At 43.6% G+C, this 26,049-nt stretch overlaps 1 protein-coding gene across 1 annotated transcript in view; it reads right to left on the bottom strand.

Moving 5' to 3' along the window:
* Positions 1-26,049, bottom strand: part of PCSK2 (proprotein convertase subtilisin/kexin type 2) — a 102,126-nt gene that overhangs the window by 73,787 nt on the left and 2,290 nt on the right. The window contains exon 2 of the mRNA XM_038176923.2: positions 7,556-7,660. Coding sequence (XP_038032851.1) covers positions 7,556-7,660 — 105 coding nt within the window. The remainder of the gene's footprint in view (positions 1-7,555; positions 7,661-26,049) is intronic.

The following is a 26,049-nucleotide window of genomic DNA, read 5'->3' as shown; positions in this document are numbered from 1 at the left end:
GCACTCGCTCCACTAGCAAATTGTTTGAAATACTCTATTTTCTATCTCAGCAGTGTTGTGACGGTTTACATTAGAACTGCATTGCACATCATGGAAACAATATATAGCTTCTATATACAAGCCAGCAATATTGCACTTAACATCAGAAATTCGAACTTGGAAACTGGAAATTTTTCACCATATGCTCAACAGATTTCCTCGGAGGTGAAGGGGACTCCTGCATCAACCTAAGTGACAGCTTAAGTGTCTGGGTGACTCTAGGCCTCGGTACTTTTATAAGTTTCTTTTTACTCTTATTACAGAAACTGGCTCTTATGAGCTATCTCCTGATATCTCAATTAAAGAGCAGCTATATGCCTTAAAGCTGGAGCCACTGTTGATCATCTCTGCCAAGCAGCTGCACAGGGCTTTCTGTGGGCTGTTCATTTTCATCCAGCTCTTTTTGGGCATGTACAGAGTTTATAAGAGACTGGGGAGAGCTAGAAATAGGACCACCTCAGGTTCAGTTTTCAAAAAACAATCATAGAGAATTTAGCAATCACTACTTGTAGTGATAAGAGTCACACACTGACAACAGTCATGAATCAAATTTACTACTTCACTGAATTTTCACTTTTCTTGGAATGACAAAGATCATATGACATGCAGACTTCCTACCCTTACTTAGCTTTGTCCTACTAGCTGTGATTGACCGCTATCTGCAATTTGTCTAAATAGCATAAAAGCAAAATGTTTCATGTAAGTGGTAAATTCTCTCAGTAACAAGACATACACCAGACCACTCACCAGTTTATCTAATATATATGGATGACTAGAGTTCGTTCAATAATTTTTTCCCTCCTCTTACAATGCTTGTCATCTAGCTTCATTATGAATTAGAAGTACAAAATCTTAGAAAAGGACCCCGACCTGTATGGGAAAGCAAAACAAATACAGTTCAAGATCCTGTCAAACTGAGAAAGTTATTTCTAAAAGAATCAGGCCTCCCACTGAACTGGAACAGACTCGCAGAAGCCCTTCCTCACATGCACTGGATAAAGTGCAAGACAACTTACTACAGGAACAGATAAAACGGTGATCCATTCATTGAAGACGCTATCTGTTTTCTGCCCAGCATGCTTTGTGTTGGCAAAGATGTCTTCAGCTCTTGTTTGGTGATCAAGCTGGCAATGCAGTTTTAATGAATAGTGTGTAGTTTGGAGGGTGGCTGGTTTTGTTTCAGCATTGGAAAGAAGATATTTCCTCTAATGAGTTTTCCTTGGTCGTTCAATATTTATTACAGGTGCTTAAACAGAGCTTTTATTACTTAATGTTCCATTTCCTTCCAAAGGATAACACCAATGCTTGTGTAATACTGCCCAACAGTCTCATAAAATTTACAGCAGTTCCAAACTTTTCTTAGGCGTGATCCTACCAGCATGTCAGCCTAGTCAGACCATGTATTAGGGCAAAACTCCAAAGAGCCTTCTCTGGGAAGTCTGTCACCTCTATCATCTGCAGCACAAATTTACATAAAAGAGCTAAAAATGTGAACAGTTTTTTATCCTGCTATTCTCTCCTGTCTCTCTACCCTCACGCACACATCCACACCTCCCTGTGTGGCAGAGAACTGGCTGGGGGACCTGATGCTTTCCCTCCAGATTTGAGATGGGTCAGTAAGTCTTGGGCATTATGCTCACAATGCTGTTCCACACAGATGCTGAAAGCTTTCCACAGATCTGGGGTCACTGCTGTGGTGAACTGCTTGGAAATTAACCCCTCTGCCTGCAAAAGGAGTCATTAGCAGTGCACAGGTCGAGTGCTGCCCCTTTCCTATGGGATGGATATGGGTACTGCTGCCCCTTTGCTTTTGGGAGGGAGCTAGCTCTCTTCTCAGAGATAGGAAGCGTCTCAGGATACCTTCCAAGCTTTGTTCAGGAGCTTATCAGGGAAGGAAAATACTGGTCATTGGCTGAGAAGTTGGGAAGGCAAGAAGGGGGACGTGAAACAGAACTGAAGAAGCCAAATTCTGCCATTTTAATAAAAATAATTTAAATATTATTGATATGTTTCAGGGACAGAATTGCCAGTCATTGGTACCAGAAGGACGAGGAAACAGGTTACACCTCCGTCAGCAGTTACAGAGATCTGACCAAATCCGCAAGGAAAGCTGCAGGGCAATGGCTCCTGTCACTTGCAGCCCCAGGTCACTTTGCTCTGTGCTCACTGAAGAACTGAGGAAAACTGGCTTCTGATCTCATCAGGAGCATCTTGACATCTGCAGAAGGCAGGATCTGTGCTGGCATCAAGTGGAATGGGATAAAAGGCTCCCTCTTTAGGCGACGTCAAGCCTCCCACTACTGCTGCCAGAAAAGCTACTGAAAGTTGGCTTATGCTGCAGTGCCGTTGCTGAGGGCGGCTGCCTGCAAAGCAGCGGTGGCTCTAACCAAGCTGCCAGCTCTCCTTCCCCCTGCTGGAGGTGACTGCAGATGAAACACGCAGGCTCTGGCAGCACGGGGCACTTCTGCCTTCGTGCAGCAGGCAAGTGGTGGGGCAGCAAGGGAGCTGGGGGGCACGTGTCCCAGCACAACAAAAAAAAACAGACAGCCAAAGAGGAGAGAGGAAGATAAAAGACTACTGAGAGAGCCGACAAAGACTAATGAGGCTGGTGAAGGCAAAGCCCAGGGCAGCACCATCAGTGGACCTGAGGCAATGGCCCAACCAAAAGCCAGTCACATTACGGGGGCAGAGCAGGGAGCTAAGGTGAGGAAGGATATGGAAGGTTGGGAGGTATTTAATTAAAAGCTTGGATCTTCTACATTTATAACTCCCTTTGCTTCCCTTGTCTCATGATAGCAGCAATTTGGGAGGACTGGCAACCCCAGGCATCCAGAAGAAGCTGCGCACCTGTACAGGCACGTGCATCAGCTGAGCCTCCCAGCCTAACCCCTTTCGGAAAACACGACAATTGCCATTCCCTGGGATGTTTATTTCCAGAGAAGTCATCAGCTAAGTGCCAAACTCACTCACTCTCAGTGGAAGATTTTCATTGCACCTTCCCCCTCTCCACACATATATATTTATTCCCCTAGCACCAACACAGATGCACTTGCATATAGATATCAGTAATGGGACTCAGCTCTGCTCTGTATATTAAAGCTGCTTTCTTGAGTGGGATTAATCTTGGCAGCTGTCTGACAGGAGAGACTGTGTGGGAGGAGAATGGTTTTATCTAAAACTTGAAAGAAAGCAAAAATAATCTTTGAGAGAACAAACGGTGTTTCAACTCTTGGTCCTTCAGTGGAAGACTATTTACTAACAGAAGATACACAACAACAGCAAAAATACAAAAGTATGGCTCTAAAAGGTAACATAAGGACTGTGTATTTTTTTCTTTCCTTTTATTTATGTGGCCACTTTTCAAAACATTTATTAATAATATAGTTTAGTCTTCCTATAGAGACCCAGAATCTGAAGCAGTTTTGAAAATGAAATGAAGGAAATCCCATGGCTTTCTTTCAGCTATGGTGGAGCAATCCCACCCTGCCTCTGCTGTACCTTCAAAGATAGGAAACCTGTCGAATATGACAGTATGAAATATCTCCACATTTCTGATTTATTTCTCCAGAGCAATCACATTGCTGGAAGGTCTCAGTGCTCCACGTAATTATAAAAAAAGTTTGCTCTTACAGAAGCTGTATTTCCCCTCACTCCCATGGAAGTTTCACGTGGAAAATGTCACCTCACTACTGCTGTGCCCTTGCTCAGGAGGCAGCGTGCTTTCACATCAGCGTGGCTGCTCTGTTTTCAGTCCCTCAGTCTACCCCTTGGGCCCAAAGTCCTCCTCAGCTCAGGAGACAACTCCATGCCCAATCACTCAATCCTTTCTTCTGACTCTGGGCTCTTGTTCCAGCCTGTCCCACTTATCCTCTCCTCACCTTCATGCTGATGTCTGGCAGGATAATGCTCCATCCTACTCTGGCTCATCACTGGCTTTACGTCACTCCTGAACTTGTCCCTTGCTGTCACCCTGTTATTTCCTCCTCCCATGGACCAGAGCAAGGACTGCCTCCTTGCTTGCAGCTCCAGGGCAAAGAACAGCAGCTACTGAAGTGAAGGGTCCCAAAGCAAACCAAGCCTGATGGCTGACCTTTTGGTCTGAGAAATTTCAATTGAAACAATTAACAGATAAAGGCAGATGAAAATGCAGTCTCTCATGGGGAGTGCTGGGTATCTTTCTGCTACGTCTTATTGAAAGTTCCAGCTTTCACATGTAAAGATGTTCAAGAGAATCTTTTTCTTTCCCCAAACCTATTCAGCCCCAAAGATATGTAAGGAAAAATAAGAAAATAAAAGTGCACCTGCAAAATATGGAAATTTGCAACTGATGAAGGAGAGTTGTTTCTGAACAAACCTCTGCTGGCAAGTCCTCTGTACCTCGCAGGATGCAAATTCAGTAACAGAACAGCCTCCCTTTGAGATGGTTCAACGCTCTTTGGCATTTGCCATCTTGTGAATGAGGGTCTCTGCAAGGACTCTGCTGGCAGCAAAAGCCACAGAGCTTCATGCACCTGCACCTCTACCTCGAACAGCTCAATAGCACAACGCAAATGACACTTTTATGCACACCCTCACCTGCTGCCATCACTGCTTCAGGCTTCAGCAACACTAATGTATTAAATAATGTCAAATTAATCGTATTTGAGGCTGTTCCTCAGGATGAATATTCAGTTCTTACTGGATCTCTAGGAAGGCATCTTAATAATGCTACGCTCCTGCTCTCTTGAGAGCAATGACTTATCACGCAACCACTCCACATTTTTCGCAGATCTCCAAATTATTTTGGTAAAAGCATGCTGCAAATGTTATGCAAAAAAAAAAAAAAAAAAAAGCTTTTTGAAGCTTTTCAAAAGACATACAGAGCATGAAAATGATGCGGTAACCTGTTTGCATAGAGCTCTGCCATCTATCTCCCCAGACTCTTGGAAAACTGACATGGTCCCTCAAGGGACTTACTTGATTAAAGAACATTAATTAATTGAGCGAACATCTGTGCTGTTTTTCAACTAATAATTAAGATTAGCTAGGAATTGTAATCCCTGTAAAAGTGAAAAGTATACAGAATAACTGTAGCCCTGTTTCTCACAGAATTTGGGTAGGGATAAGCAACTGCAGCATGTGCATAGCAGTTCCTGAGAGGTTTGTAAGGCTCTGTGGTGCAAGCAGGCAGTTTGTTTCCTCACTAGCCCAGAAACAGGAACATTTTATTTTTGGCTTCATGTGTTAACATATTAACCATGACAGTGCTGACATCTGTTGCTAAGTAAAATTGAGTATAAATGGTGTAGAAAGCTGCCATTAAACTCAGAAATTATTTTTGGAGTTTGAAATTAAGTACTGTCAACACAACTGATGTTTTCACTGATACACAAAAATGACAGGAATTTTAATGATTTCTCCAAATTCCACATACAAAAGTAAGAAGGAAAATAAAAGTAAGTTTTTAAATTGCTCTCAAACTGTATTACAAAAAGTGACCAACCTGTAAGATATCGTAAGAGCCCAAAGACTATTTAAGTGCACAGAGTATGTAGCAGGGCTAGATGAGAAAGCATCATGTCACTTGTGGAAAGGAAATGTTGTTTCCAACCCACTCAGTGCTTCCATCTCTCACTGCAACTCACGAGGTCAGAATACACCCAAGAGCACCCTTTTCCTCACACAGGAGATAGTCCTAGTTAGCCACAGGGCTTTATTACTGAAGCCAAGGAGAGCCAAGGCATTGGTATGCAACACCAAAAAGAAGCAGAGATTAACAGCAAAAATGAGATTTCATTGCACATGACAGAAACCAATTCAGAGCCTAGAGACCACAAATATCAGATGATTGCAAAAGACAACACTTCTGAAAGAGGAGATAGATTCATTTAAGCTATTCTTAATAGCTTTTTGCTACTACAGGCACAAGGTCTATAGGTAGTCAATGGAATTACCAGTCTGGAATTAGGATGGGACTGCTCAGCCATCAAATACTGGGGCTGCAATGGGAATTGGTGGGTTCATACAACTAGCATAGAAATTTTGTTAATTTTTCAGAAGTTTACAGAAATATTGGTTTCTGGTATGGACACACTCTGGACAATGACTGTACTCAGCCAGTAGCCCGCAATGCCCTCCCTCAGCTGTATGCTTTTTCTGCCACGGCTTTTAACAAGATTGAGTGGTACAGGGTAGCAAAAGACCCGTCTCACAGTACATTTGCATTGAATTTACTAATTGTAGGTGGTTTCTGAAAGGTTTACTTTCTGATCCCTGCTTGGTAAACAAAATGAAGGGAGCCTGAGAATTTCTGTTCTAGGCAGGCTGAACTCTTCCTCATAGCCCTCCGACTCCAACTGCTACCTGCTTTAGAAAAGGGGGCGAGGAAGAAATACCTTACTGCACTTAAAGACCAGCAGCAGCCCCAAGGAAGCTGCCAGCACTCAGCTCTCAGCACCTCAGGATTAAGGGATGGGGACAAGCAGCACTGGAAGCTCTGTGGTTCACTCGCACAGCTCCCAGCCGCAGGAGCAACTGGCCACATGCATCCTCACTGGACCTGGGCCCAGAACCACTTGAAATTTCTGCACAAGTAGGAAAATTAAGTTGGGAATTCAACAAAACTTGCTTCCTGTGGTGTCACAACAATTACAATCCTATTTAACTTATTTTTTTCCTCTTTTCTTCCTACTCTTTTTTTTTTTCATTTTCAAATGTTCCAATAACATATAATGTCTGGCGATAAAATTCTGTCTGGATAAAATTATTCCCTCTCTCTTTTTGTTGCTCACAATGCCGAGAGTTTAAAGCCTACTGAAGGATTAAAAAAATAATCTATTTGCTGTCATGATATCAAGCTTATCTACTTTATTTGGGCAGTAAATACACTTTTTGTGCTACCTGGCCCCACTCCAGCCCAGTACTATTTTGGTCTAATAACTCTGATGAAAATAAAATAGAATTTGCTACTGCCAACCCTGTCTTGAGGGGTTTATGCTTCTGCAAATGGAACATACAACTTGCAGAATGAGAGCAGGAACCTCTAAAGAAATACTTAAGTTTGACAGCGTAGAACCTTAGAGCATCCAGGGTGTGCATTTCCCTAAGAAAAAATCCCTGCATGACCAGAGGAAATGTCACAGTTCACACCATTAAGTGTGAACTTAATGGGAGAGCCCATGGACCAGCAGGATGCGGGGGGCAACTGTAAAGGGGACATACCCTGGACAGCCCCTTTCCAAAGTGCAGGTGCAGAGTGCGTTGAGATGCTCTGGAGGCTATGGCATCACTTAATCTTATTGGAGAAGGGATACATCTCTGATAATGTGGAGTAGTTGTAGTGTTACAATCAGACAATAGCTGAGCATGTTTGGAGGCATGTGCATATGGCAGTCACCAAGCTTAAATAAAGCATGTAAAAAAGCACGTAGGCATAACAACAGATTTGATTGTCATCTTGAGCTCAAAAAATAGGCTGTGTCACATAGGGGAAAAAAAACAGTGAAAATAATGGTAAAATAATGAAAAAAACACTTACCCTGGAGTCCTTTTCCAGGTGAAGCTTGTGTTGAAGACTGCGTCTTCTCCTGGCCTTGGCAATGCCATTGTGATAAAAGAAGTAACCAGTATCTAGAAAAGGGAGCTGAGGAAAAGAGAGAAAAAACATCATGAGGTTATTGGCTGCTAACAAGGATGACACGGAACATTTTTACCTGTGAAGTGACTCGGGAGTCTGCAAAACAAGACCAGTGAAGTTACACCAAAGGGCCCAAGGCACTCTTGAGAATGTCACTTCCAAGTTACTTTTGAAACAGGTGCCCATCAGCAGTAAGGGTCTTTGCTACAGGTTGAGGATGTGTAACTTTACTTGCATACGCTTGGTACTACTTTCACCTGAGGTTTAAGGGCAGCAGTGCCAGTATTTCTGAAGGGCTTCCCAAATCACATCAGGACAATTTCCTACTTCCTGAGAAAGCCAGAGTAAAAGAACAAAATGAACTTCAAATGATTTGAAACTATCACAAACCATCCTTCAGCAATAAGGCGTTACACGAGCGCTTTCCTCAGCCATTATAATGCCCTGACCTGATGCCATAAACAGTAAGGCAGAAAGCAGAGTGATTTCCACTCTCTGGTATTTGGAATTTCTTCTGGACAATTTAAAAATGGAATACAGAAAGAACACCAAGAAAACAGACAGACACCTGCACAGTGTCAGAGTGGGAGCAGTCTTTCACAGCTTTAAGAGACAAACTTTATATTTAAGACATTTAGGCAACAACCAAACACCTCCTGAGGGCTTTCCAGCCCACCTAAGGCAGGTGCCAGGGAAGGACGATACTCTTCCTTTATTAAAAGGACCTCTCTCTGCACGATTGGCAGAGAGCAACCAGAAGGCTAGCAGACACTTCACTTTGAGAAAGCGAACAGACATTTCCTTAAGAAAGTACCATACCACTTCCAAAGTCAATTAGAAAGCCCCATTTGCATCTCAAGTTCTACAGTTTTTCCTCATTCCAATTTAACAAGGACAATCTGGCTGAACGTTTAGATCCAAGCAAGTAACTGCACATTCTTTAGCTAAGCTTCTACTTGTAGAAGTTGGAAAAAAAAAAAAAAAAAGGAAAGGGCTCTTGTTGTGAAGTTACATGTTAATGCTGTGAACATTTCAACTTCAAACATTAGATTACCCTGCATGTAAAGTAATTACTTAGAAGACATATTCCAGAACCACCGTGACAGCCCTGTCCATCTCTCTTTTATTGTCTATACTTCATAATAATGTAAACCTCTTAACAGGAGCTCAAATTTCTTTACTGAAAAGCTGAGGCTGAAGTCTAGACAGAATATTCATTGTGAAAACCTGGGGTAAATAAGGGCAGCGGGACCTTGCTGTCATAAAACAAATTCTATTCCTCTATACAGGTATATGCAGTTCACAGATATAATTTTCCTGCCATGAAATTATCTCCTGTTTCATTACATTTATCTGTGTGGCTGCTGCAGTTCTGCAAATATATTTTGGCATTTATGTGGAGTGGCGTGGGAATGGAAGTTTCACAGTGAATTCTGAAAGTTTTACATTTGGGCACATTCCAAAAACGACTACGGTTTTCTTTCTTCTGCAAAGCCTTCTTTTTAGGTTATTTCAAACACTCAATATCAATGAAATCAAAGCATTTCATTTTTACTTTTAAAATTAAATTTTAAATTCAAATTTTAGAATTAAATATTAATACAAAGTAACTTAAAAAAAAAAATCAAAGCATTCTGTTCTGATAAAAAGTCCTGCTTTTATGCATATAGAAGGTCAAAAATATTTCATCAAAATCATTGTGGTCCCTTGGAACTGATTTGCAGGGGTGTCTGGAGAGCTTTTCTGGGCAAATAACCAGAATATTTTGTATCACTTCCATATACATGTGAAAAACAACACAGCTGAGTCAGAAGGAGAAAAGAGACCACAAAAAGCTCACATCAGTGGCCACAGAAGTCTCCAACACCTCCCACCTACCCACACCAATTAAGGCTCAAAGTCTATCTGGTTTTATCTCTTTTTAAAAACAAAACAAAGCAAAACAGGTTTGTGTTCTATGTTTAAAATGCCTAAACCTGGTGTCTTCACCAAACAGACAACAGGGTATTTCCATAATGCAGAGTTTGTCAATAGGTGTGACTTTCCAGAAAATGGCTCTTCCCCTGTGTAGGGTACATTACACCTCAAAAACAAGCAGGAAAAATCTTAGTAGTCAGACCAGTGAAGGCTTGAAATACATCTAGCTGTGCTAACCATTACTGTGCAGCAGAAGCTGCGGTCCAATTTCCCCTCTAATTCTCTCAGTGCAATCAGGCTGCTTTCCCTCTTTGTATCTCAGTATCAACCACTCAAATCAATGCCAGTCAAATATCAATCTTCTGTTCTTCCTTTAAGGAAAACTCTGAGCAATGCTGAAGATGTCTGGAAATATATAACATGTACTTGCTGTCCATTTTCAATGTAGGGCTAGTTTCTAGGAGCAATTAGAATGAAGAAATCTATTTTATAGTGAACTTTTAAAATCAATGTGTTCAATTCTGGCCATACGTGAAAGCAACTACAGTTTGTATCACAGTGGAAGAGACCAAATGGATAAAATTGTGGATAAGCTCGACTCACTTATTTCAGACTCTTCCACTTTTCTCACAAATGTCCCAGTAACCTTTGGGAAACTCAGACATTTTATGATTTGCAGTTTTCACTCTCCCTCAATGGAGTTAAGGGAAGGTAGACTGGAAGGGAGATAAGTGAGGCAATACCTGACACAGAACATGATCAAACACCACAAATGGTGAATATTTAATAGCAGAAACCAAGAGATGGGCAGGAAGAAACTAATCTCTTCAGTAAATCCTTAAAATTAATGAATTTGCTTGCAGGAGAAGTCAGATGCCAGCAAAGTGCCTAAGATGTCGCCTACTTTGATGAGGATTTTGCAGTGAAACCTGTGAATAGCACAAGCAGCCACAGACGTGCTCCACTTTTGATGAGCCCCTGTTACCGGCCCTGTAACTTCTCCGCAGCAGCCAAATGCCAGGACACAGGGACCTCACAGCGGGGTTCATGATCCTGCTATTAGTTTCTCTGGGAGGTCAGCACTCATTAGGAGTTCTGCAGAGCAAAATGGATGCTGAATGCAATGAGGTGAAATGAAAACAGAAGGGCTCACATGCGTTAGAAGCTCCAAAGATTCACCAGCAGCAGCTACTCTGTAATATGCTCCTTGTAAAGCTGGGACTGTATTTGAGTAAAATCCCCTTTCAGCAGCAGGCTGTGCGCGTAACATGGAAGAGTAACGCACTCAGCCTTGTGGCTCAGGCTTTCTGTAAGACAGGAACAAAGCTTCCTGCCCTCACAGGAAAATTAGCAATTATGTAAGATAAATAATTACTGGAAAGCACTTGAAAATTAAAGTAAGGAGGATTAGTAAGAGTTAGGAGAGGGTCTACAATTGCCTTAATGTATAAATATGGCCCAATACAAAGAAGGACTCCGAGAATCTCAGGAATTATGGGCACTTCGTTACTTGCCATAATTTGTATAAAATTACAGTTGAAAAAAAACAGAAGCAAAAACAATCACAAAGTCAACACAGAATGGGGAGCAATACATCATACATCAGCCCATTTCCTCCTTTTCTTTAGCTTTGAAACCGCCTTGATGAAGTGCTACTTAAAGTAAAGATGAAATCCCGCTTAACCTCCTTCCTGAAAAGGATGAGGACCAGAAAATTACTTTTAAAATTTCAATGCTCAACTAACTGGAAGAAAGAAAATAACTCTTTAAATGGGAGAGTCTTATCTGGAAAGAAAAATGGCTAGGATGTACCATTCGGTACAGAAGGAATCAGGGAATGCTTCGTGTCGTACACTGTTTCAGTGTACCTGTGGCTCTGAGGCATCTCTGCTTTTATCAGATGACTGCTGCGACGGAGCTGTCCAGGTGCAATTATTATTGAAATAAAAAGAAGATAAAGCCATGGTTTAAAGGCAGTCTGCAGCTGAGCCCCTGGCTACTCATCTGCTCCAATAAGGAAAAAGCAGGCACAGGGCAGCCTCTTCCCCATGGGGGCCTGATCCAGGACAGGGCAGCACCCAGCTGTGGCAGGGCAGATGGCTCCCATCCTGCTCTGTCTGCTTGACCAAGAAGGTCCAACTGCATTTCCAGGCTTCCCTTGCACAATACGCAGTGGCACCAGGCTTAATTTTGTCTGTCTGAAAGCAAAGGACATCAAGATCAGCTGCACAGCAATGCCAAGGTTCAAAGAAAAGGAACTAGAGAAAGCCTGAACTCAGACCGTCCCTTGCTCTGAACTGGTAGCACCTAGGCCACCTTGGGCACAGCTAACCCTGATAACAACTGCAAAAGCATCAGTGTAATCTGGCCAGGGCATGTCTGTAGCAAATGTGTACTGAAGCACCAATAAATGCTAAAACTAGAAGCTTAAAAATACTGACCAGAGCCGCCAGCAGGATCAGTGTTTTACCTGGCACTCAGTGAGAGGTCCAGAATTCACAGCCTGTCAGTACTGTTAAGAGGTGACAGATACAACAACACAAGCCTAAAGAGGAACCTTGGCTCCCAGGCTTATCTTTCACACCAAGTTTTACTGCCTCACTTTAGGGCTCTATTTTGCAAGTCTCACAAGCAAATTATGGCACACACAGGAAGAAGCCCAGAGCAGATCAGACAGCCCCAGCCTATTTTAAGGGGACTGATCTCTGCCCAGACTTCACAGGCAGCCTGTCCTGCTGCATCATGTAAGAGCATCCCTCCAGTACTCCGCGAGCTTCTCGTCTCGCTTCCAGTGGTTTCTCCTTGATACCACATCATCCTAAAGCAGCTTACCTGAACCTACTACTAAGGTTCCTCGCCCAAGTTACCAGTGGAGCCAACAGTCCATAACAACTTATTCTGAACAAAATATTTAAAAAATGCAATGTCTAAGAACAGTTACCCCTGGGTCACTGTTCTTAATCATCACTGAATTCAGAGTAATGGGAGTAAGATTCATAAGAAGTCCTTATCCAGGCAGGCTTTCAGAGACCTTCCTTGGGGCTCCTTGCCTGCACCAATACGGGGCCAGGCATGTGGGGACCCCAACCAATACTGGTGCTGAAGAAACCCATTGTCTGCTCAAAGGAGAGAAAATAAATAAATAAATAAATAAAAGATAATAAAAAAAAAACTATCCACCCTCAATTTAAATAATATTTTTTTAAAAAGTACACTAACACAAAGCATCTCTCCTCCACAGAGCACAGCTCCTGACTTTAAAAGGGGCCATAAACCCACACAGGTGAGCTCTTTCATCCCATTACTGCTCAGTAATTACACCAATGGAAAATTCAGCCTAAACCTGGCACAAGTAAATGTGTTGGGAGCCTTTGCGGGCCCCACAGGCCCCACTCCTTCAGCTGCCATCAGAGTTGAAGTGCAACAAAGTGCCTCACAGCAGAAATTAGAAACCTTTTAGAAACCTTTTCATCCCAGCCTCACCAAATGCACTGAGGATGCTTATAAATATTCAATATGAATTTTTCAACTCTCTTTCTCTCATTTTCCCTCACCCCAATTAGCATTAGAAATCGTTTTACTTTTAAATACACAGATGGGAGCCCAATCTGAAGTCAAAGGCACTCACTCACTATAGCGACGAGGAGCATGTAAGAGCAGAGCCAGCTAGAAACGCAGGCAGCCCGAGGCATGGAAATAGCACAGAACAAAGCCCAAACAAGAAAGGATTAATTCAGATGTTGGTGGAGGAGAAGTGCGGCACAGCACAGAGGACTGAAGCTGTGCCAGAGCTTGCTCAACATGAAATCCAGTCTGCTGTGTCCCCAAGGCCCCAGGCAAGGATTTCACACTTTCTCATTAGTTTGTTATAATTACTTAGGAGCCTCAGCCGAAGGAGCTCAGGTGGAGCTAAGGATCCACACGCGCTCTGAGCTGCCCAGGAGGCTGGAGCAACCAAGCCAGGCCCAAATGCTGTGACTCAGTCTGCCTGGCCCACTTCACATTGCACCTGCTTCTCCGTCCAAGTAATAATGAAGCCTAATCATGCTTATCTTGGCAAATCGGACACGTGAAGGTGTTATCCACGGCTTCAACGCTGCCAAAACGTAAACCTCCTATTAAAACATCCCTCATGCAGAGGATGATCTCTGTGAAATCAGGTGATTAACAGAGTTCAACATTTCTCCTCAGAGTAATTCAGAAACGCCTGGCTTAGTTACTTAGAGATGTTCTTGGCTCTGTTTCACGTGCATCCAGCCACCTCTCAGGGGAAGCAGCTACTGGCAGCAATAAGACAGGATTGTGACTACTTGGTTGGAGAACATTGATCTGTTCTTCCTTTGTCCTGAAGTCAATAGAAATATTGTAATACACATGGTAACAAGGACATGTTATTGTTTTTTAGGATATTGGTTATCCTGTGAGAACATGACAACATTGCTTAAAAGTTATATTTAGTCTTTTTCAAGCCAGCAATCATGGTTTCCAATGTTCTCTGAAGTGTTTCCTCTAGAAACATGACAAAGTCAGGTGCATGGTATCCAAAGGCTGCAGAATATATTCCTTTGGATATATATATATTTTTTTGGAAGTCCTTTTTCTAGTTCTTTTGCACACAGCAACCACGAGGTTAAATAGTCCTCCTGATAGCTGGACATAAGTAAATGCAGATAAATAAGCAGAAGAAATTGAACCAGTTTGGAATTATGCTTACATGTCCAGGATGTCCATGGGGAATTCGTCTGAGCTCCCCAGACAATTCACAGAAAAAAAAAAAAAAAAAAAAAAAGAGACTTCTTTCAGAGCGTGATTCATCTGACCTATTTCAGGTGGCCACATTAACTGAGCAGAGCTGTGCCCCAGGAGCTTCTCTCTTGCTCCAGAGGCCATAAGAGAAACACAGCTACTTGCATTCAGGTAGGTCGCTTCTGATGTTCAAAGTCTAGCTCTCATTTTCTCATTAGTTTTGTTCTCACACTAACTCAAATAGTGCTTGCAAGTAACTGCCCCATTGGTTTGGCTTCAACTTTGTGATACTTGGAATTTGATTTGCCATTGAATGACTCATTGAGGTTTAATGTTTTACTGTATTTATGTTGCTGTTAACTTTGTCACTGAAGAGCTTCATCCCACAAGCATCCAAAAGTCATCAGCAACAAGGTTGGGGATTTGCTGTTAGTTTTATCAGCGAATTGGACAAGCCATTTCAGGCTTTTAGAAGAGTCATTCTAGCTTATGTGAATGGATCTGTGCATTTTAGAGTTTTATCCATTACTCCCCAGTAACCATAAAACACATTATTGATTCTACCACGTGCATTGCTGAATCCAGCCTGAGCAGGATACTCTTCAGGTTTAGAGAAGGATGTTCTTGCTTACACAATAACATTGCACTGTCTGGATTGATCCAGATCATCATTACTGGGAGCTGCCGATTGTTACTGTTGGGTGGAAAGGCTTAAATGAAGGCCTGGCAATCATTATGCCCTCATATGTCTTGTGAAAAGAGGAGCACCTCAGGCAAGTCCAGGCACTATGTTTTATGACCACAGGCCAACAAAATTTTTACTGTTCACACTTGTTTCCTATTTGGAGCAATGGGGTAGTGCCTCTGGATATCCTAGCATTCTTTCAAGGCTCTTCTGTGTTTTCAAAGCACCGACCAAGACAGTAGTGTTTTGTGAAAGCTTTCACACCCCAAATATCCTTCACACCAAGATCATTCTATCTGCAAGATTTTAATTTGCTTCTTCCTTTTACAATGTTGCTTCTGATGGTGGCAATCTGCTGCAAGACAGAGCCAGTGCTAAGACACCCAGGACATGAGTTTTCAGCTCCTTGCAGCTCAGCCCTGGCCAGTCTTCTGAGAATCTGTGCCTCTGAGATGCTGGGCAACCCGTTTCTACTATTTTTAGTAGAATTTCAGGCAATTACAGCTGTAATTGTCTTGTTTCAGTTGCATGTCAAATGGTATCGTCTAATAAGTACTTGTCTACTTATCTTATTTATTGATGGGATTCATTTCATTAATGTTTGCACAGCACTACTGGAACTATAAAACACCAAGTGCCATTGTCCATGTATACTAATGGGCATGTCTAAACGTATGTATCGGGTGCCTCTTTGGCAACAGGTACTTAGTTAATATTTTAATATCTTTAAATAATACATGTTGGAAATCTCTTCTTCATATCAGCACAACTGCCTTAGGGAAAAGTCATGTTATAATAAATAACTTGACTTAGTTACAGTCTGCAAATTTAAGTTACCATGGTTTATTTCTAACAAAGCTGGTCCAATACTGCTGACAGCAATTAGCACTACTAGCAAAGGTTGTTTTGCCTCCTTCCTGATCTACAATGTAGCTCTGTCCTTTTTAGCACATAGCCAAAAAGACTGACTACTCTTGTCACACTGGGACCTGGTGCAAGATCAGCTCTAAGATCACTGACATAAAACCATGCAATAGAAGTTTGTTATTTCTGAAACACAGCACCAAGATAGAGTGTGCCCCTGCTGAAAATTACTGATACTTACATCTCAGAGATGGAGAAGGGACAAGACATGGCTACTCACAGACACCCTGAATTTCAGCAAAGCACTTCAGCATCATTTTTTAATCTATGTCCATGTAGCAAAGAGTGTAGGATAAATGTGTGCAAGTGCTCAGCTAACGTAACACCTAAAAGCAAAGTCATGAACTCAAACTCTAATGAAGTAGTCCTACAAAAGCTGCTCAGGCCAAAATTAGTTGGTTACTGACAAGAACAACTCAAGAAAGCACAGAAAAGGTGAATTGCACTAATGCAAAGATGCTAGTCCTTCCCAACACTTAAGGAAGATTTGTAGCTCTTTCTATACAAGCCCTTTATTCTTTTCTTTTTTCTCCATGTCTGTTTAATGCTAGGCTGCCAAACAGTAGCCAATTGATAGAAAGTGCTTCGCAGGGAGGTTTCTGTTGTTAGACCACACTGAAGACACCTCCCAGTTCCCAGAGAAACAATCAATTCCTGGAGAAAAATATATGGTTTATGGGAGAGAAGCTGATGGACAAAAAGCAGAAATAAAACTGTCACATTAAAGTACAGGAGGGCATGCTGGTTTTTGTTGTTGTTTTTAAAAAAGACATTAAGGTAATAGGCTTGAAAAGAGCAGTTCAAGGAAGCTTTAAGAAAAACGTTTTCAATGGTGCCAAGGAAAACAGGAATCTGAGGGCACTGCTGTTTTCCTTGTTTTTGTAGTTCTTGACTACATTAGTGGAAAGTCACGGTAATTAATCCCTGCTGGCTGAAGACCCCATTAGACATGAGTTGTACCGTTCCTCACACCATTGTGAGCTGGACACAGCTCACCTCAGCTCCAGCACACCACAGCACGGTCATCACTTCGCAACTTGCTGCTTTCAGCGGGTTCAAGAGCTCTGCATTAGATGGTGCATAAAGGAAGAACCAAACCTGCCCTGAAGTTAGTGGTACCGATGAGAAAAGAAGGAAAAGAGCACCACCACCTCTTCCCCTTCCTCCCAGGACCTACCTCCCTGACCTTTCAGGCAGCTGTGCAATGAGCTTCGTTATTGCCAATTGACAAATGACAAAAGTTTATTGCCGGCAGAAATTGTGGTCAATCCAGCATGTGCTGACACGTTATCATTCTTTATTACATCAGCCAGGCAAGGCAAATATAGGTTTTTAATTAATTACTTAGCGTGTTTCAGCTTTTAGAGTCTGGAATATCGGCTTCTCTACTGAGGTACGATATTTTTAATGTGAATAAAATATGCTCAATGTTCAGTTCAAAGGGAAGAAAGGGGATTTTTACAGAAGGAAATTGAGCGACTTAATCCCATCAGAAGGAAGAGAGAAAAACATCCATATCTGTTCTGTCTGGACTTTATTCTGAACTGTATTTAAGTTGTATGAGAAATGGAATGGTTTCAGTGTGAAGATCAAATATCAGATGATGCCCAGACCCCCAACCATCATTCCACCGATGTTAACAAGTGATTTTTTCAAACCTGCAAACACGTTCAGGTTCCTATTTGTCATACTTCACCCAAATTCAGAATTGACGAATGTGTTACGACTGGCTCAGAGCAACTTGTAAATGGCTAGATTTCCTCAACACACATTTCTAAAATTAATTGACACAGGGAAGCACAAGGTCCCTGTGGGGACTGGTTAAGGTTACAGTGAATTCACCACATCTTGGCTGTAGCTAAAAGCCTCAAGCAGAAACTTCTGCTGCACTTGGCCTTGCTCAGTAAGTGACAAAGGCAGCAATCAGCTGTACAGCTGATTTCAGACACACCAGTTAATTTCACCCGTGTTTCATACAACATGGACAGGCAGAAAGGAGGATCCTCTGCCATCAGGACAGGGGAGCCTATATCCCCCCTCCTTTTTTATTTTACTACCCATCTAAAATATTCACCTGTTCAGCCCCAGTTTGATACCAAATATGCTTCTAATAGAGTTCAAGTTTCTCTACTTAATAATAAGTAAATATATAGTTGTTGGGCTTTAGTTTTCACAACGTGGTTGTTTGCTCTAGGAGAAAGCAGGTCTGGCACGTTACCCTTTTACTCAGCAGGTAAGCAAATAGCCCAGTTCAGTCAGGAGTATCAGGAACGTGCTTTTGCTGACTGGTTTGATGCAAACACTGAGGTCACTCTTTCCATTTGCTTTCTGTGGACAAAGTAGTTAAGAACATAACATTTACACAGAAGTGTTGTTTGAGAAGGTAGATAATACATGACAAAGAACATTACATCCCAGTTCATTTCGTGAGTGAGCAAACTAGGACCACCACCACCTAGTTTAGTTTATAATCCCTGTGTGCATATGGTCCCTTTTCAGGTACGTGCTCACAGAACTTGCCAAACACAGCCAGAGCTCAGTCAACTTTGCCTTTTGAGCAACTCAATGTCCTAGGTGGATTTCATGCTGCCTGATAAACTGCCTGAGGTGGCCATACTGAATTTCGCACAGTAACAAATTCAGCTCTCCCTTGGACAGCTCACTGCATCCCAAAGCACAGCCCAGGAGCTCTGAGCTGACATAAAAGCTCCATTTCAGTGGTGGAGGGTTAGCTTTCCCAATGAACTTACAAGAGTTAAACACAGAGCTCTCATCGATTCACAGCAAGAGCAACAAGACAGCAGATGACTTCGGGTTGCTTGGAGAAATCCCCTCCTGACAAATAGCCGAGCAGTTCGGCTTCCTCCCACCAGAGGCCAGTGATAGATGGAAGCACCGCGCTGCTCATGGCAATATTTATAGCCACTGCATAGCCAGCGTCCTGTAGAGACCTGACCCATTTAATTATTTGAAAAAGTTGAAATGAAAAGAAAGATGAACAGCGCTTTCTGATGACTAGGACAGCACCGCGTGACCAAGGTAGACTTCAGGTCCACACACCACAGCAGGGTCAGTCACTGCAGCTCGCATGGAAACTAGCCACCCGTCCTACAGGCTGACCTGCACAAGAGGATTTCCTAGGTATAATATTTTAATAAGAACTGATTGAATTTATCACTCATTTTTATCGGTTTGGCTTGATTTCCAGCTCACAGAATTTTCCATGAACACGCTCACTTCTCTGGGCTCACTAACTGAAACTATCTACCAAATAAATTCTCCATGCATTTCTGCAACTTCTTGTGAAGTGCTTCACAACAAGCATTTGGAACTTGAGTTGCACAGATTAATTTTAATTGGAATAATTCTAAAGATGGATGAGGGTACAGGTAACTTGCAATAACATTGGGAATCCCACAGTTCACCTCAGTGCTTTCTGCAAGAACCCAGCCTAGCAGCACAGTCAGCCTCTAGGACCATTTGCCTGATGATAAAGAGATGCCAAGGATGCTTCAGGTACTCAGATGGAAGCACTTTGAGCTGGGAGAGAATTGACAATGTATTTATTTTGGTCTAGGGATTTGATCTGGATTTGAACGCCCAAGCTAGAAACATAATGCTCTACCTCATGCAGAGTAACCTAAACCATCTGGTTCTGGCTGTCACACAGCAATAAGATCTGTCCGTCTGGCCTGATCCCAAAAAACAACCCTCTGAGACAGCTTACTATTGCAAAAGCAGTTATCCTTTTGTTGAGCAGCCCTGAAGCCTCAGGGCTGGGGACAAATTTGGCTTTGGTGCAGGCAATAGGAACTGATATCCTTATCACCTCTTAGAAATGGCCACCAGGCTGCTCTCAACACCTGGAGACCCTGCCCAGAGGAATGCCAGCATCAAGCAGAGTCCTAGGCAGACCCACAGCATACGAGGTCCTAAAGTTAAACGTGTGCAGGCAGCCAATATACCTATGTGATGGAACAACCAGAGACAGCCTGGGAGTCACCTGCTAATGAGCTACCTGGACAGAAGTAGGAGATGCTAGGCTGACAGCAGGGTGGTGTAGTCACAGCCAGTGACACCATTCTAGTACTCATTGTTTATCTGTCGGTAACATGAAAATCCCACTCAACTATACATTCCACAGCATGGGTCAGAAATAGCTAAGGAAGTGGCAGACCCGAAGCAAAGGAAACAAAACAAGAGATCCATTTCCCATATGCTAAATCTGTCTGTCCTGGTGCAAAACCTGAACCTACTCGTGTGGCACAAACCTCCTCATGCCATCATGGAGGAGAGAAATAACAGGGAGCTGACATCGTTGCATGTGACACTTTAAAGGGATTTCCCAAAACTAGGAAAAGGAGCTTCACCACTGTGAGGAGAAGCACTGGAGGGCAACAGCCTGTTTCCTGCCATGAAATTGCAAGAAAGAACTCCTTATGGCTGCTCTGCTGGTTGCTCCTCCTCATCACAGGTACTCCCTAGAGAAGGAACTGTAGGAAACGAGCTGGGGGGTCTCTGGGTCCCGCGGTGCTGTGCCAACCTGAATGCGCTGGCTCTGGTCTAGTGTGCAGGCAGCTCCAGCAGGAGCCTGCTCTCCCTTCCATGAGGCAGGAGGCACCACCAGCATCCAAGCTTTAAGCCCTGATGCTCCTCAGCAGCATAAGGCCCTCACACCCTGAGTTGCATGTCATGGCCAAAAGCTGCCCTGGTACCTCCACAGCACACCACAAGCAGCTTTCATTGGGCAATGCTCAGGCTAGGCCACAGGCTGGCACGCACCACGCTGCTCTGCTGTTGGGATCACAACATTCGCTTCTTCGTATGTTTTCTCTTTCTATTTTTCTCCTTGACACTGGCAAAACTAAATGTAATTTAAATGAAAACAAATAACCACACGTCCCCAGTTGGGCTGCAGCACAAAGAAAACAAGCGAAAAAAGAATTACTAGCAGCACATTTCCTGGGTCTCTACCACATGTGCAATCTTGCCAATGAGTTCAGGCAATATGGAATAAATAAAATTATAAATGCAGGCAGCTTTATAAACAGCTGCAATTTTGTATCTTTGTGTTTACCGAGCTGTAGCTCAGTTTTACAAAACAAACTTATCTGTAAAGGTAAGGTTTAACGTGCGTGTTTTGCCAAGGAACAGAATTGTTCCGCGTATTCAAAACAGTAATAGAGCAATTACAGCAGGGACCAGTAGCAGGAGAGTCTGACCTTCTTGTTTTACAGTCGGAATAAATGCTATGAGAAGCTGACAAGGTAATTATTTTAAACCTCATACAGAAGGCTCAGCACCAACAAGGAATTGGTTTGGGTCCTGCTAGAGGAGGAGCTCGACAGGTACTGGCTTGGGGATGTACTTGAGTGTGCGTTTTACATTCTTCGTGTTGAGAGCTTACATCTTCCACATGCATAAGCGAGTACATTTAAGTAACGTGGGATTTTTTTTTATTTAGCCAGCTGAAGTGCTTGCTCCTGGGGCTGTTTCTGCACCCAAGGCAGAATGCAAAATAACAGAGAAAAAAAAAAAAAAAAAGCATGAATTTGAGGGGAATACATTATTTCCACATTTGAAGCAATCTCTCTACTGTCACAACATAACTCTGACTTAACTCCACAAGCACTGCTCTCAGGTGTAACAGCCAGGGCCCACTGACACACTGTCTGCACTCCACATGTGAGGAACCCACAAGGATCCTCCAAACCCAGCTGCTCTCTCTGCAGTTCCTCAGCTCCTGCCTGCCAGGGTTTTTCTGGAAAAGGGAGAATCCATCATCCCCCAGCAGCGTGCCTTACCACAGCAGGATCAAACTTTTCCTAGTAGTTAATTGCTTCTTCCTCTTAATTTGAACACATCAGCTCAGAGACTCTCTTGGAAACTGGAGCATTCTCTTTATGGTGAGGAGACCTATTGGAATCTCAGCAGCACACTGTTAGCATTTGCATAAATTTACTTTTTCTTATCTTAGTTACATAAAATTGCAACACTCCTAGGAAATTAAAGCTTTTGGTTTCCTTACAAAATTTACATTGTACCTTCCATTTCTTAAAAGGTTTTTCTGTTGCTATAATGAAGAATCCCTTTGTGTGAACAAACATCTTTTCCTCTAGGCCAGCAGAAGATACAAAGCTAATTCATTATTAAACACGTGTTAGCGCACAGAAACGCTGCAGTCTGAGGCTTGACCTCGAGTCCTCAGGCTCCAGAGGGCCCATGTGGGAGGCTGGGCTCTCATCCTCTTTGGATGGGATGCCCCACTGCTGCACTGTCTGTTTCCACATTAGATGCAGAAGACAGAGGCTAGCAAAGCAAGAAATTTGGCTCATGTTAGGTCTTGCTTTCAGTAAATCTGTGTTTATGCAATGTAAAACCACCCAAGCTCATGGTCTTTCATCCAGAAATTCATGGCCAGTTCCAGAAAGCTTGGTCCTTAACCAGCAGCCTCCTAAGCAAAAATGGCTAGCAGAAAAGTCACGGTGGCAAGAGTTACCTGTTTTTTGCAATATTTAGAGGGAGAGGTAACCAGGTGATAAATATATCAAGGGATAAAAAAAATAGACGAAATTTAGGGCACATAGGATTCCTTATGTTTTGAAATCCAAGTTTGGTCTTCATTGTAAAATCTAAGGCCACTGAACACCAGCCTTTTAAAATCCTTCACCTCAGTGCTACCAGAAGGGGAACATTTAGCTACATTGGCAATTGTATCAGCCTCAGTGTTGCTGCTGAAAGGGAAAGAGATGTCTAAACTCTGATCGCAGTTATGAGACCTTTCCAAACGCTTCATCCAACTCCCCTTGGTAGAAACGAATTTAGAATGGCAAGGCAAGATCAAAAAGGGCCTTTTTTTTCAGCCTGCATTAAGAAATGTCTTCTGGTGGCAACTGTGCCAGAAGGAAAATAGAAAGAAAAAAAAAGTTGTTCCTTTCCTATTTCTCACTATTTAAGATGATGTAGCTAGGAGGCTGCCTCCTGACTGCTTGAATATGGTAAGACTAACCATGTTAAAGAACATGCTTTATCACTGTATTAGTTTCACAAGGAATAGAGAGAATTAACATTGGCATGTACAAATTGATTAAAAAACTGCAAACGTTAAAAAAATCAAATAGCACATTTAGAGTTATAGAAGCCTCTACTGGGGATTAATTCAAGGAAGGTTAAAGAAAAATTGGCCAGTGTTTTTGAGACTGTGTCTCATGGTAGGGTTGTAGATCTAAATGCAGACACCTGTTTACATGAGCACTGAGCCCCTTTTAATCGGTTCAACAGGTGCTGAATTTAAAGCCCACATTTTAGCCCACCTGAAATCTTATGGTGGTTTTAGAACGACAGTAGGAAACTCGGCCAAGGAATCAATTAGAGAGCGCATTGCGCAGTTCATAACATTAATCTTCAAGGCAACGTTTCCCCTCGCATTTCTGCAGAAATCATGTTAATAAGTAGCTGCAATATGTACTTGTGCTGCTTGTTTGTTATCAGGCAAAGCCATGTGCACTAAAAATGTGTAATTCAGAAATCAGCTCCCATGAGGTCATGTTAAAACACACCTATGATACATCACAAGTACAAAAGCAGTCCCTCTCATCCACATCTTAAATCCACCCAGACAAGAGCTCAGACTGCCCTTGTGCCCCTGCTGGGAAAGTACCCGCACTGAAACAACAGCGATAGTTACAGCTCTTCTCCACCATGGGCACGGGTAACTGGATTGGCTTTAGGTAACTAATTCAGTGTATCACCCAAACTACGCGTGTGGTTGAAGCATGCAAAGCATCACTTCTCCTTGCAGTTTTGGAGCTGTGCCAGGGGGAACAATAGCAAGGCCGGGGGATAAGGTAATGGCCCAGCTGAAGTGCATCTACACCAATGCACTCAGCACGGGTAACAAACAGGAGGAGCTGGAAGCCATCGTGCAGCGGGCAGGCTACGACTTGGTTGCCATCACGGAGACGTGGTGGGACCACTCTCATAACTGCAGTTCTGCAATGCCTGGCTATAAGCTCTTCAGAAGGGACAGGCAGCACAGAAGGGGTGGCGGTGTGGCTCTCTATATTAGAGAGTCTTTCGATGTTGTAGAACTCGAGGCTGGGAATGACAAGGTCGAGTCCCTTTGGGTTAGGATCGGCAGGGACAACAAGGCTAGTGTCCTGGTCGGGGTCTGTTATAGACTGCCGAACCAGGATGAGGAGACGGATGAGGTGTTCTACAGGCAGCTGACAGAAGTTGCAAAATCTTCAGCGCTTGTACTCGTGGGGGACTTCAACTTCCCTGACATATCCTGGAAGCACAACACAGCCCAGAGAAAGCAGTCTAGGAGGTTTCTGGAGAGAGTGGAAGATAGCTTCCTGACGCAGCTGGTTAGTGAACCTACCAGGGGTGGTGCCCTGCTAGACCTTCTCTTCACAAACAGAGAAGGACTGGTGGAGGATGTGATTGTCGGGAGCTGTCTTGGGCAGAGTGACCACAAAATGGTGGAGTTCTCTATTCTTGGCGAGGCCAGGAAGGGGACCAGTAAAACCGTTGTATTGAACTTCCGGAGGGCTGACTTTGAGCTGCTCAGGACACTAGTTGGTGGAGTCCCTTGGGAGGCGGTTCTGAAGGGCAGAGGAGTCCAGGAAGGCTGGGCGCTCTTCAAGAGGGAAATCTTAATGGCGCAGGAACGGTCTGTCCCCACGTGCCCAAAGACGAGCTGGCGGGGAAGAAGACCAGCCTGGCTCAACAGAGAATTGTGGCTTGATCTTAGGAGAAAAAAGAGGGTTTATAATCTTTGGAAAAGTGGGCAGGCCACTAGGGAGGACTATAAGGATGTTGCAAGGCTGTGCAGGGACAAAAGAGTTGTGGTAAATGGAGTCAAGTCCAGTTGGAGGCCAGTCACTAGTGGCGTTCCCCAGGGCTCGGTGCTGGGGCCGGTCCTCTTTAACATCTTCATCAATGATCTGGATGAGGGCATTGAGTGCATCCTCAGTAAGTTTGCAGATGACACCAAGCTAGGCGCGTGTGTCGATCTGCTCGAGGGTAGGAAAGCTCTGCAGGAGGATCTGGATAGGCTGCACCGATGGGCTGAGGTCAACTGCATGAAGTTCAACAAGGCCAAGTGCCGGGTCCTGCACCTGGGGCGCAATAACCCCAAGCAGAGCTACAGGCTGGGAGAGGAGTGGTTGGAGAGCTGCCAGGCAGAGAAGGACCTGGGAGTGATGGTGGACAGTCGGCTGAATATGAGCCAGCAGTGTGCTCAGGTGGCCAAGAAGGCCAACGGCATCCTGGCTTGGATCAGAAACACTGTGACCAGCAGGGCTAGGGAGGTGATCGTCCCCCTGTACTCGGCTCTGGTGAGGCCACACCTCGAGTGCTGCGTTCAGTTTTGGGCCCCTCGCTACAAGAAGGACATCGAGGTGCTTGAGCGGGTCCAGAGAAGGGCGACGAAGCTGGTGAGGGGCCTGGAGAACAAGTCCTACAAGGAGCGGCTGAGGGAGCTGGGCTTGTTCAGCCTGGAGAAGAGGAGGCTCAGGGGCGACCTTATTGCTCTGTATAAGTACATTAAAGGAGGCTGTAGAGAGGTGGGGGTTGGCCTGTTCTCCCACGTGCCTGGTGACAGGACGAGGGGGAATGGGCTAAAGTTGTGCCAGGGGAGGTTTAGGTTGGATCTTAGGAAGAACTTCTTTACTGAAAGGGTTGTTAGGCACTGGAACAGGCTGCCCAGAGAAGTGGTGGAGTCACCATCCCTGGAAGTCTTTAAAAGACGTTTAGATGTAGAGCTTAGGGATATGGTTTAGTGGGGACTGTTAGTGTTAGGTCAGAGGTTGGACTCGATGATCTTGAGGTCTCTTCCAACCTAGAAATTCTGTGATTCTGTAATTTGGTTCCTGGTATTTTCAGAAAACACAGGCAGTGTATCTGTCTACACATGGTCCTTCCCCAGAGGGTGCCACTAACAGCTCTGCTTCCATATGCGTGTGTGTCCACGGTCAACTTCTCGCGCTGTCAGTACCGCATGAAAGCTGAGTCTGCAGACTGTAAGCTGAGAGGCCAGACAAGCCTGATGACAGCAAAACAGATCAGGAGGCTCTTCAGTACCGAAGAAACACTGGAGTAGATGGCACAAGCTTTTATT

Source organism: Anas platyrhynchos, chromosome 3 (genome assembly GCF_047663525.1).
Source record: "Anas platyrhynchos isolate ZD024472 breed Pekin duck chromosome 3, IASCAAS_PekinDuck_T2T, whole genome shotgun sequence".
Lineage (NCBI taxonomy): Eukaryota > Metazoa > Chordata > Aves > Anseriformes > Anatidae > Anas > Anas platyrhynchos.
This window is presented reverse-complemented; position numbering and strand designations above follow the sequence as displayed.